Source organism: Phascolarctos cinereus, unplaced genomic scaffold (genome assembly GCF_003287225.1).
Source record: "Phascolarctos cinereus isolate Bilbo 61053 unplaced genomic scaffold, phaCin_HiC Scaffold_9;HRSCAF=440, whole genome shotgun sequence".
Classification (NCBI taxonomy): domain Eukaryota; kingdom Metazoa; phylum Chordata; class Mammalia; order Diprotodontia; family Phascolarctidae; genus Phascolarctos; species Phascolarctos cinereus.
In genome coordinates, this window is record NW_027556402.1 from 130,157,776 (window position 1) to 130,170,354 (window position 12,579).

The following is a 12,579-nucleotide window of genomic DNA, read 5'->3' on the forward strand; positions in this document are numbered from 1 at the left end:
GTGTTTTTCTTTCATCTTATTGGTAAAAAAGAACAGCGTAGTTATTTCATATAAAGATAATGGAAACATTTTAAATATATTTAATATATGTTTATTATTTTATTTATATTTGAAATTAGTCATAGCAAAAGAAGGCATGGGGGGTGGAGCCAAGATAGCAGAATAAAAGCAGTGACTTGCTTGAGCTCTCCCCCAAGCCCTTCCAAATATCTGTTTAAAAAATGGCTCTAAACAAATTCTAGAGCAGCAGAACTCACAAAAAGACAGAGTGAAACAAATTTCCAGCCCAAGACAATCTGGATGGTTGATTGGAAAGGTCTATTGTGCCAGGCTGGGATAGGAGCACAGTTCTATGTAGGAGCACAGGCAAAGACCAGGCCTCAGTGAACCTGGAGCAGGCCTCAGAGAACTGAACCATGGGCAGCTGTGGCAGTTTCAAGATTTCTCAAACCACAAACACCAAAGACAGCTTAGAAGGTTAGTAGCAAAAGTCTGTGACCTCGGTGAGAGAGAAGCTCAGTTCCAGCCCCAGTCCCCGAACAGACCCTGGGTGGCAGCTGCTTCCAGAGGTCAGCCCACAGACTAAGGGGGAAATCAAGTGAGTAATCATAGGGAGATTGCAAAGATCTCTTTGCTGGTGCTGAGGAAGGATTCTCTTGCTTTGCCCATGCTTTGATCTGTGTCACAGTTCAGGGTGGCAGTCCTGGGTCAAAGAGGAGTGCTGCCTTGGTGGAGCTTGTAGTGGCAGTAGAAAGGGAATCCTCCTCACAGTTCCAAGAGTGCTTGTGGTTACTTATAGGCCAGGAAAGGAGTAAATACCTAGCCCTTGATCATACCACCTTGGAAGAGTGGAAAATTTGCAGGTCCCTAGAAGTATCTCTGAAAACAGCTGCACAAAACCCCTGAAGCTTGGGACAGTATGCCCTCCACACTGGAAGCAGAGCCCTACCTTAACAAGGAGTTTATAACTCAAGTAATTGGCTGGGAACATGAGCAAACAGCAGAAAAAAATGAGACCATAGAATTTTCTTTGATGACAAAGAAAATCAAAACATAAACCAGAAGAGGACAACAAACTCAAAGGTCCTACAGCCAAAGCCTCCAAGAAAAATATGAATTGGTACCAGGCCATGGAAGAGCTCAAAAAGGATTTTGAGAAGCAAGTAAGAGAAGTAGAGGAAAAACTGGGAAGAGAAATGAGAGTGATGCAGGAAAATCATGAAAAACAAGTCAACAGCTTGCTAAAGGAGACCCCCCAAAAATAGTGAAGAAAATACCTTAAAATATAGCCCAATCCAAATAGCAAAAGATGTCCAAAAAGCCAATGAGGAGAAGAATACTCTAAAAAGCAATATTGGCCAAATAGAAAAGGAAGTCTAAAATCTCACTGAAGAAAATATACTTCCTTAAAAATTAGAATGAAGCAAATGGAAGCTAGTGACTTTATGAGAAATCAAGACATTGTAAAACAAATCCAAAAGAATGAAAAAATAGAAAACAATGTGAAATATCTCATTGGAAAAACAACTGACCTGGAAAATAGATCCAGGAGAGAGAATTTAAAAATTATTGGACTATCTGAAAGCCATGATCAAAAAAAGAGCCTAGACACATCTTTCAAGAAACTATCAAGGAAGACTGCCCTGATATTCTAGAACCAGAGGACCAAAAAAAAAATTGAAAGAATCCACCAATCACCTCCTGAAAGAGATCCCCAAAGGAAAACTCCTAGGAATATTGTAGCCAAATTCCAGAATTCCCAGGTCAAGGAGAAAATATTGCAAGCAGCTGGAAAGAAACAATTCAAGTGTTGTGGAAATACAATCAAGATAACACAAGATTTAGCAGCTTCTGCATTAAGGGACCAGATATTCAGGAGATCAAAGGAGATAGGATTACAACCAAGAATCACCTACCCAGCAAAATTGAATATAATCCTTAAGGGGAAAAAATCATCATTTAGTGAAATAGGGGACTTTCAAGCATTCTTGATGAAAAGACCAGAGCTGAATAGAAAATTTGACTTTCAAATACAAGACTCAAGTGAAACATGAAGAGGTAAACAGGAAAAAGAAATCATAAGAGACTTATCAAGGTTGAATTGTTTACATTCCTGCGTGGAAAGATGATATTTGTAACTCTTGAGACCTTTGTCAGTATTAGAGTAGTTGGAAGGGAAAAAATTATATGTAGATAGATAGATAGACAGATAGATAGATAGATAGATAGATAGATAGATAGATAGATAGATAGATAGATAGATAAAGGGTACAAGGTGAGTTGAAGATGAAGGGGTGATATCTGGAGAATAAAATTAAGGGATGAGAGAGGGTTATACTGGGAGAAGAAAGGGATATAGGTAGAAGGGGGTACATTATCTCACATAAAACAGACAACAAAAGGCTTTTATAGTAGAGGGGAAATGGGGGAAGGTGAGAGGGAATGACTGAATCTTATTCTCATCAGGTTTGGCTTAAGGAGGGAATAACATACACACTCAATTGGGTATGGAAATCTATCTTACCCAACAGGAGAATGGGGGAGGGGGGAAAGGGGATAAGAGAGCAGGGAGATGGATGATAGAGGGGAGGGGGTAATCAGAAGTAAATACTTATGAGGAGGGACAGGGTCAAAAGAGAGAATAGAATAAATGGGGGGCAGGATAGGGCAAAGGGAAATATAGTTAGTTTTCCACATCATGACTACTGTGGAAGTGTTTTGCATGACTACGTATGTATCGAGTTGCTTGCCTATTCAATGAGGGTGGGTGGGGAGAGAGGGAGAAAATTTGGAACCCAGTTGCTTGCACATGCAACTGGGAAATAAGATATGGCAATGGAGTATAGAAATTTATTCTGCCCTACAGGAAAATAGAAGGGGAAGGGGACAAGAGAAGAGGGGAAGATAGAAGGAAGGGCACATTAGGGGAAGGGATATTCAGAATGCATGCCATCTTGAGGTGGGGGGAGGGATGAGATAGGGAGAAATTTTGGAACTCAAAATCTTATGGAAGTGAATGTTGAAAACTAAAAATAAATAAATTAGTAAGACTCAAAAAAAATAAAAAGGCATGGTAATTATTTAAGCTACCTGTGCCCAAAGTACAAAACAATATAGGGAGTACGAGCTTCTAATTGAGATTAAATAAAAAAATTATATTCTTGAAAATTCACCTTTTAATAATTGTGTGTGTCCTTTTGAAAAAAAAAACCTGACATCAAAGCTGTTGGAAATAATTAAATTATGTGATTATAGAGGAGAAATAAGATAAGTACCCAATTTAAATACAGAATATAGTATGAAAAGTGCTTCTTAGAGGTAGCAACAGCTGCTATGAAAATTCAGAGGATGAGAGAGGTCATATTTGGCTGCAGGTCAGAGAAATCTTCATAGAAAAGGTTAGCCTTGAAAAATGAGTGGATAGGATTTCATTTTTAATAGTATTTTATTTTTTCTAATTACATGTAATAGCAAATTTTAACATTCATTTAAAAATTTTAAGTTACAAATTTTCTCCCTCCCTCCTTCACTTCCCTATTCCCTACGCAATTTGATATAGGTTATATATGTGTAATCATGCAAAACATTTCCATACTGTGGAGGAAGAAATGGACCAAAAGAAAAAAATCATGAAAATAATAAAGAAAATGAAAATAGTATGTTTTGACATATATTCGTGCTCTGTCAGTTCTTTCTCTGGATGTGAATATGTGAGACCTTTGCAATTGTCTTGAAAGATTGTATTGCTGGGAATAACTAAGTCATTCATAGTTGGTTATCGTACAGTGTTGCTGTTATTGTGTAACAATGTTCTCCTAGTTCTACACACTTCACTTTGCATTAGTTCATGTAAAGCTTTCCAGGTTTTTCTGAAATCCATCTGCTCATCATTTCTTATAGCATGATTGAGAGTATTTCATTACATTCATATACCACAACTTGTTCAGCCATTCTTGACTTGATGGACATACCATCTATGTCCAATTCTTTGCCACCACAAAAAGAGCTGTTATAAGTATTGTTGTACAAGTAGGTCCTTTTTTCCCTTGTTTTTTTATCTCTTTGGGATATAGACCTAATAGTAGTGATATTAACCAGATCAAAGGGTATGCAGTTTTATAGCCCTTTGGGCATACTTCCAAATTGCTCTCGAGAATGGTCGGATGAGTTTATAACTCCATCAACAGTGCATTAGTGTGTGGGTAGAATTTCAGCACAAGGAATTGTGTATGTGTTTATGTTCATGTCTAAGGGTTACAGGGTACATTCCAGGCAGAGGAAATGATGTGAATATAAGCACATAGGTGGAAAACAGGGAATGTGTTTGGTAAACACTGAGTAAGCTAATTTGGCTGGAGTATAGGAGATGCTAAATATAGTAAGTGGGATCTGATAATGTAGGCAGTTGTAAATATGATTTTCAAAACTCCATAATCTGATTGATGCCAGATTACTGAGGACCTTGAGTGCTACACTAAAGAATTTGTGCTTGATTTAGAAATATAGTGAATTACTTTGAACCGGAAGGTGATATAGAGTCATTGTATCTGGAGCTGAAAGGGGCCTAAGAGGCCATTTAGTTCAGTCCCCTTATTTTACAGGCCAGTCAATTGAGACCCAGTGAGGTAAAGTGACTCTCTCATGATCAGAGATGTATGTTAAGATGATTAAAAGGGTGGCAGCAAGAAAAAATGGAAGAAGAAAATCAAGTAAAGAAGACTAGGTAGGGCACTAGCCCTGGAGTCAGGAGGACCTGAGTTCAAATCTGGCCCCAGACACATAACACTTACTAGCTGTGTGACTCTGGACAAGTTACTTAACCCCAATTGCCTCACTAGGGAAAAAAAATATGATTCTGGGAAGAATAGGTAGGAGGCTCTTGCAGCAATCTTGGACATGCGATGGTGAGTCCAGATACAACAGACAAGAAAGAGAAAAACCCAAAAGCTATTTTAAGGATAGAAAGCCAGATTTAGGTGACCTTAGGTAGAGATGTTGTGGGTAAAAGATGAAATGACTGAGGAAACAAAAGTTCAAGCTTCTAAGTACGTTTATTTATTAAGCAGTTCATACCAATTGCCTAGAAAATTGGGACCAAGCTCCTTCCTCAGCTTAGGGCTGGATTCTGAATATAGGTGGAAACAGACTTTTATACATTAAAAACAATTAATCAAAAAAGGCCAGTTAATTAAAAGGAAACAATACAGTATTAGTCATCTAATTTCTAATTAGATGAAAGATTAGGGACTTCCCAAGTTGGGTAGGAGAGAGTGAACAGGTTGAATTCCCTGAAATCAGAAAGAGAAGTGTCCCACTCCTCCCAAGTATCTGTAAACAATCAAAAACAATAACTGTTTGATCAGTATGAGATAAGACATATGGGTTGCTTGAAATGTACAATTGTGAGGAAACTCATTGCATCAATCTTTGTGTCTGACTAGGTTTCTGGTCAGCATTATCTAGGTTCTTGATTAAAGGTCTCTAAGGAACAGGTAGAGGTGATCTACCTTCCCAGTCACGCAGGGCTAGATTCAAACAATACAATAAGGTTTTTCCCAATTCCTACAAATGAATAAAGTTTCTTACAAGACATAATTTGGACTAGAGTGATAATTGAATGGGAAGGGAACTGAGCTAGATCCAGAATTGAATCATAAGATGGAGTCAGGGTGGTTCACTCAATTCTCACAATTAACTACTTGCTGTTCTATTCCTAGCTCTGAGGGAATTCCCTCAAAGAGAATACAGGGAAATTGAGAGTCAAATAGGGCTCCAAGGTTTTTAGAATAGTCAGTGAGCATCTATTAAGTACTTATAATCCTCTCTACCTTTGAGAGAATGGATATACTTGGATAGAAGAGTTCATTTGAGTGAATGAATGTCCATTGAGTCACAAGAGATCTTGATTTCTGTTCTGGGTTTATGGAAATAGAAAATTAAAAACTCAGTTTTTGGAGTAATTATTGAATAGATTTTTACCCATATGCTATTTTTATCATTAATAATACTTTTTATAATAATATAAGTTATTGTTTTCTGAAGGCATTGCTTGAAGAGAAACAAAAAGAAGAAGAAATTGAGAAAATGAAAGAAACAATTTCTCAACTTGTACAAGAAGCTGCTATGCGAACCAGGAAAGAAGTAAGAGATTTGTAATTTTATTAACGTTTAAAATAAAAACAGGAAAATACACGCATAATAACTTAACATTGCATACTGTCTTAATAGGTGTTTGCCGGGACACCTACATGAAGAATAAGCAGATAATTGCATTTTCAGTAAAGGCTTGTGAAATAGTTTTTAGGAAGTTTGCTTGAGCTAATGAGTGTGTGTGTGTGTGTGTGTGTGTGTGTGTGTGGTCTCAAACACATGCAGCAGACACAGAAACACAAAGAGGCAGAGAAAGTGGAGAGAGAGGGAAAACAGACAGACATACAAAGAGAAGGGAAAGAAGGAGGATGTGAGATTTCTGGACCAAAGTGACCAAAGTGGAGAGGACCATGGAAGAGACTAAAAGAAGAAACTTTAAAAGAAATTTATAACCAGAAAACTGAGACCCAGTTATTTTTGCAGTGTAGTGAAGTAAGAACAGTGTTGCATGTGTATTCGTTATACTCAAGTTCAAATCCAAGCTCTTGGATTTGAAAGCTTTGAAATAGAATTAAAATTCAAAAGATACTTACTAGCCTAAACCATAACTGAAGGAAATCCTCACTGTAACATTCCTGATAAGTAGTCATACAGCCTCTGCTTAAAGACCTCCAAGGAGAGGAATCCCAGCATTTTTCAAGGGAGTCTGTTATACTTTTGGACAACTCTTAATTGTTAGAAAGATTTTCTGGACATCAAGCTTAAATTTGCCTCTTTACAATTTCTACCCGTTGTTCCTAGTTCTGCCTTCTGAAGCCAAACAGAACAAATCTAATCTCTTTCATAGGACAGCTCTTTAGGGGAGAGGAAAAGAGAAGGGAATAAACACATATTAAGTGCCTGCTATGTGCCAGGCTGTGCTAAGCACTTTACAAATATTATCTGATTTGATCTTCACAACAATCCTGGGAGTTAGGTGCTATTACTAATCACTATTTTGCAGATGAGGACACTGAGGCAGACAGAGGTTAAGGGACTTGTCTGGAGTCATAGAGCTAGTAAGTGTCTGATAACGTTTGAACTCAGGTCTTCCTGATTCCAGGCCCAGCACACTCTATTCGTGTTACCACTAAGCTGCCTTAATACATGAAGACAGCTATGATGTCTTCAGAGTCTCCTCTAAGCTAAACATGCCCAGTTCCTTCAATGGATCTTCATTTGACATGAATTCAAACAAGACCTTTCACTCTATTGTTTGCTCTTCTCTGGATGCTTAACCACTTATCAATGTACTTAGTAAACGGTGGTGCTCTGAACATTAGATACTATCTCTCAGAGTTTTCATAACTACTCTCTTGATTCTTCTTTACCTTGCTAACAACTTCTTTTCAGTGTCCTTTGCTAGACCTTCATTCGTGCCACGTCCACCAACTCTGGGTATCTCCAAGACTGTCCTGGCCCCCTCACTGTTCTCTCCATACCAACTTGTTTGATGACCTCATTGATTCCTGTGGCTTTAGTTATCATCTTAATGCAAATGATTCCCACTACCCCATCACACTGTTAATTCATGTTGACTCAATCTATTAAAATCCCTAGAATCTTTTTACATCAACTACTGTCTATGTCTCCATCATCTTGTACTTATAAGGTTGATTTTTCTGAAACCAAGTATAAGACTTTACATTCATCCCTGCTGAATTTCTTTTTACTAGGTTCTGCCCAGTGCTCTAGTCTTTCATTCAATGAGCATGTCATCTCTATCTTTATCCACTTGATAAAAATGTAACACAGGACCAAGTACAGCTCTGATGATATCCTTCCAGGTCAGTGTTGAATCGTTAATGACTACTCTGGACCTTGCTAATCCGTCTAATCCATCTAATTGTATTATCACATGATGCACTTTTCTTCATTTTTTTCCCAAGAAGAGTGTGAGATTATTTATCAAGTGGTTTGCTAAAAATCTAGGCAAACAATATCTACACATGCCCCTGATTTACTAGTTTAGTAACTATGTCAAAAAAGTTTTAAAAAAGATGACTATTTATGATCACTACTTCCTTTTCTAGATGCTCATTAACAGTCTCCTAGATGATCTATCCTACAATTTTTCCAGGCACTAGAGTCAACCTCACTGGTCTGCAGTTTGTGAATTATATTCTTAATTTGTTCTTATTTTTTAAAAAAGAGAACAGCATCCATCATTATCTAGACCTGCATTCCCTTTCCTGTTTTCTGTGATCTTTCATATATCACTTACAGTGGCTTAGTAATCTTATCAGCCATTCCTTCAGTACCCAAAGATTTAGACAATATGAATTCATCATCTAGGCTGTCTTCATATTACCTCCTTATTTTGTATACCAGCTCCCTGTGAGCAATTTTTGTTTTCACACTGCATTGCCATGGCTATTCTCCTTTCAGAAGTAATCAAAAGCAAAACAGGAATTGAACAAGTCCATCCTCTTTCTGTTTCCACTTATCCCACCCACTCCAAGCAAAGGTCTTATCCATTCTCTGACCCTCTTCTTTTTCCCAATATGACTGTTCCTACTCCAGACCCCTTTGTGTGTGAGGGGGTGAGACTGAGCTTCTCTTACCAGCCTCAATTCCTTTGGGGCTTTAGAATTCCTGATGCTCATTCACAGGATAATTTTTTATTATCCCATTTCCTGCCTTTGCTCTATTTTCTATATTTTAAATTCTGGGTTGATTGGTAAGCTAAACTCCTGGAAAAATCTGTCTTTTACTAGGGCCTTCCACTTCTCCTTTTACTTCTATATGCTTTCCAATCCAGCCACCAACCTTATCGTTTACCTGAAACTGTTCACTCCAGAGGTACTTGGAATGTCTTCATTGTCAAATCACATGGCCTTTTCTGAACATTTATCCTTCTTAATCTCTGGATTTGACTCACCTTTTCATCCTGGATATGATCACTCTGAATTTTCATGACTGCTGTCTCTTGGTTCTTCTTCACCTTGTTAATTGATCTTTCTCAGTGTTTTTTGCTAGATCTTCATCCATATCATGTTCACTAATGTGATTGTCCCTGAAGCTCTATACTGGCCTTTCTTCACTTTTCTCTCTATGCTAACTTGCCTGGGGACTTCCTTGGTTCCTGTGGGTTTAATTATCATTAACTATGCAAATGGTTCCCACATCTGCGTCTTTCTCTTGAGCGTTAGTCTCCCATCACTAACTGCCTAATGGATATTTTGAAGTGAATATCCTATAAGCATCTCATACTCATTATTTCCAAAACAAAATTCATTATCTTCCCCAGAAAATCCTCAACTTCACTACTGATGATTGTTGTTCTCCCAGTCACACGGATTTGCACCCATGGTTTTATCTTCAGTTCTCTCTCTCACTCACCACACATATCTAGTCAGTTGCCAAATCATTTCTACCTTCATACATCCTACTTTATACCCAGTCACCACTCAGAAAACCACATCCCTAGTTGAGACTTTGAACACCTTTTATGTATTCTATTATATAACTTTCTGACTGATTTCCCTACAAGTCTCTTCCTGCTCCTCATTCCATCTTCCACGTAGCTACAAAGTGATTTTTCCAAAAGTATAGGTCTGAAGGTGTCATTCTCTTTACTAAGTTAACTTCATCAGCTCCCTCTTACTTTTTGGAGCTACTATAGGCTGCTCTCTTTGGTATTTAAACATTTCACAACCTGATCCTTTTTATCTCTCCAGTCTTCTAACTCTTTATTCCTTTCCATGCACACTATGGTTGATCCATTCTGCCCTACTTGCTGTTACTCATAGGATACTCCATCTTCTGTTTATATTCTTTTATGCTGGCTATGTCTCAGGCCTAAAATGTTTTTCCTACTCACCTTCTAATTCTCAGAATCCCTGGCTTCCTTCAAGAATTAGCTCAAATGTTACCTTCTGCAGGAGGCCTTTCCTGGTTCCCCTACTTTCTAATGCCTTCATAGATTCTGAGATTGACAGCTTGGAAGGGAGCTTAAATATCATCTAGCCCAATTTCCTCCTTTTACAGATTAAAAAGATGAGGCCAAGAAGTTTTAAATGACTTGCCTAGGGTCACACAGTTAATAAGTGTCTGAGGCTGAATTTGAACCAAGGTCTTTCTTGCTACAAGTCCAACACTATCCATATGTCGTGCTTGCAGTCTACCTCTCTAATATTACCTTCTATCTATTCTATGTATATTTCAGTTATTTATCTATTCATGTATATGGTATCTCCCTCGTTAAATTCCTCAAAGGTAGGAACTGTTTTTTGCTTTTTATTTTATTTAAAGGCAGGAACTGTTTTTTTGCTTTTATTTTATCACCAACACTTAGATGAGTGCCTGATTCAGTAAGTAGTATATGTCTATTAATTGATTAATTGGTGGGTTCCCTGTGGACCTACAGCACTCTCTTCAGACTTCATTTTTCTTCCTTATTGAAATAGTTTCATTTTGACTTCAAAATTTCATTCTTGAGACTTTTTCATCTCTCCTATGCCGACTTCTATAGAATTTTAGTCCATGGGAACCTGCCTATCTATCCTTCCTCTCAGCTATGTCAAAGTCTGACTTTCCTTTCCTCTATTACAAACTTTTCCTGAGAGTGGTAACTTCCTCCCACATTTCCCATTATTTCCATTTCAAGAAGCAGTTCCTTTCTGTTAGTGAGGATTGATTCCAATCTGAGATTTCCCTTAGTTGATTCTTTGTACTTTTAAAGGATGAGTTTTACATTAAGGCAAATAAATTATTAGCTGATCTGCTTTTAATAGAGAGAGAACTCTAGCATCTAGTATCTGGATAACTTCTATATCCTCACTACTGGATTCTAGCTTTCTGCCAGATTTATTATCTGTTTCCTGCATCCCTCATTTAGATTCTCTTTCTGGACAAGTGGTCTATCTGCTGACAAAATTGCCTATGTTTTTCTTCTTTTGTGATCTTTACTCAAATGCTCTCCACTATAATTCTTGGACTTATTAGTGAGGCCCCTTACCATATATTTAAAAAATTATCATTAAACAAGGATTTAAACTTAAAATCATTTGAAATTTTATATATAAACTTTTGAATCAAGTTTTATAAATATATCACATCAGAACTGACATAGTTGTGTGGTTTAATCCCAGAGGAACGTTTTATATCTTATACGGGAAGATTTGAAAACAAAACAAAGAAAATTCTACTAATTGGAATTCAATGATCAGTTCACTCATTCTGGAAGGTCACAATCATCAAATAGCTGTTTAATTCTAGTTTTGAGAATTTGGATTTATCTATCCATATATAACATTAATAGCAATCTGTTTGTGTATGTATAGAAAATATTTACTTCCAGCCAGTCCATGATAATTTTTTAAATTTTATTAATTTATTTTGATTTATCAACAATCACTTCCATATGCTTTTGTTTTTATTTTTTTTTAATTTTTTTTTCCATATGGTTTTGAGTTGAAAATTTTTTCTCCCTTTTTCTCCCCCCCCCACCCTCCCCAAGACGGCGCACAATCTCACATAGGCTTTACATTTACATGCCCATTAAACATATTTTCACATTAGTGAAGTTGTAAGTAAAAATTAAAACCAATAGGAGGAACCATCAGAAAGATGAAACAAAACTCAACTGAAGGTAAAAATAAGTGAGAGCGATTCGACTTCCATAGTTCTTTCTTTGGATGTGGACAGCATTTTCCATCCCAAAAGCCTCTGGAGATGTCTTAGATCCTTGTAATGCTGAGAAGGGTTCAGTTTAACAATCTTAGTCATTGCATAACGTGGCTGTTATTGTGTACAAAGTCCTCTTGGTTCTGCTCACTTCACTCAGCATCAGACCATATAAGTCTTTCCAGGTTTTTCTGAAGTCAGCCTGTTCATCATTTCTTATAGCACAATAGTATTCCATTACATTCATATACCACAACTTGCTCAGCCATTCCCCAATTGATGGGCATCCTCTCAATTTCCAATTCTTTGCCACCACAAAAAGAGCTGCTATGAATATTTTTGTACATGTGGGTCCTTTTCCCATTTGTTTGATCTCTTTGGGATATAGCCCTAGAAGTGCTATTGCTGGATCAAAGGGTATGCACATTTTTGTAGCCCTTTGGGCATAGTTCCAAATTGTTCTCCAAAATGGTTGGATCATTTCACAACTCCACCAACAATGTATTAGTGTTCCAATTTTCCCACATCTCTCCAACATTTATCATTTTCCTGTTTTGTCATGTTGGCCAATCTGATAGGTGTGATGTGGTACCTCAGAGTTGTTTTGATTTGCATTTCTCTAATCAATAATGATTTAGAGCATTTTTTCATATGACTATAGATGGCTTTAATTTCTTCATCTGAGAACTGTCTGTTCATATCCTTTGACCATTTATCAATTGGGGAATGGCTTGTGTTCTTATAAATTTGTCTTAATTCTCTATATATTTTAGAAATGAGGCCTTTATCAGAGAGACTGGTTGTAAAAATTCTTTCCCAATT

The 12,579-nt window shown here is 37.2% G+C and overlaps 1 protein-coding gene across 3 annotated transcripts in view; it reads left to right on the top strand.

The window, feature by feature from the left end:
* Positions 1-12,579, top strand: part of SCLT1 (sodium channel and clathrin linker 1) — a 254,552-nt gene that overhangs the window by 117,172 nt on the left and 124,801 nt on the right. For all 3 annotated transcript variants that reach the window (XM_020974031.2, XM_078148099.1, XM_020974034.2), the window contains one exon: positions 6,043-6,141. In XM_020974031.2, coding sequence (XP_020829690.1) covers positions 6,043-6,141 — 99 coding nt within the window. The remainder of the gene's footprint in view (positions 1-6,042; positions 6,142-12,579) is intronic.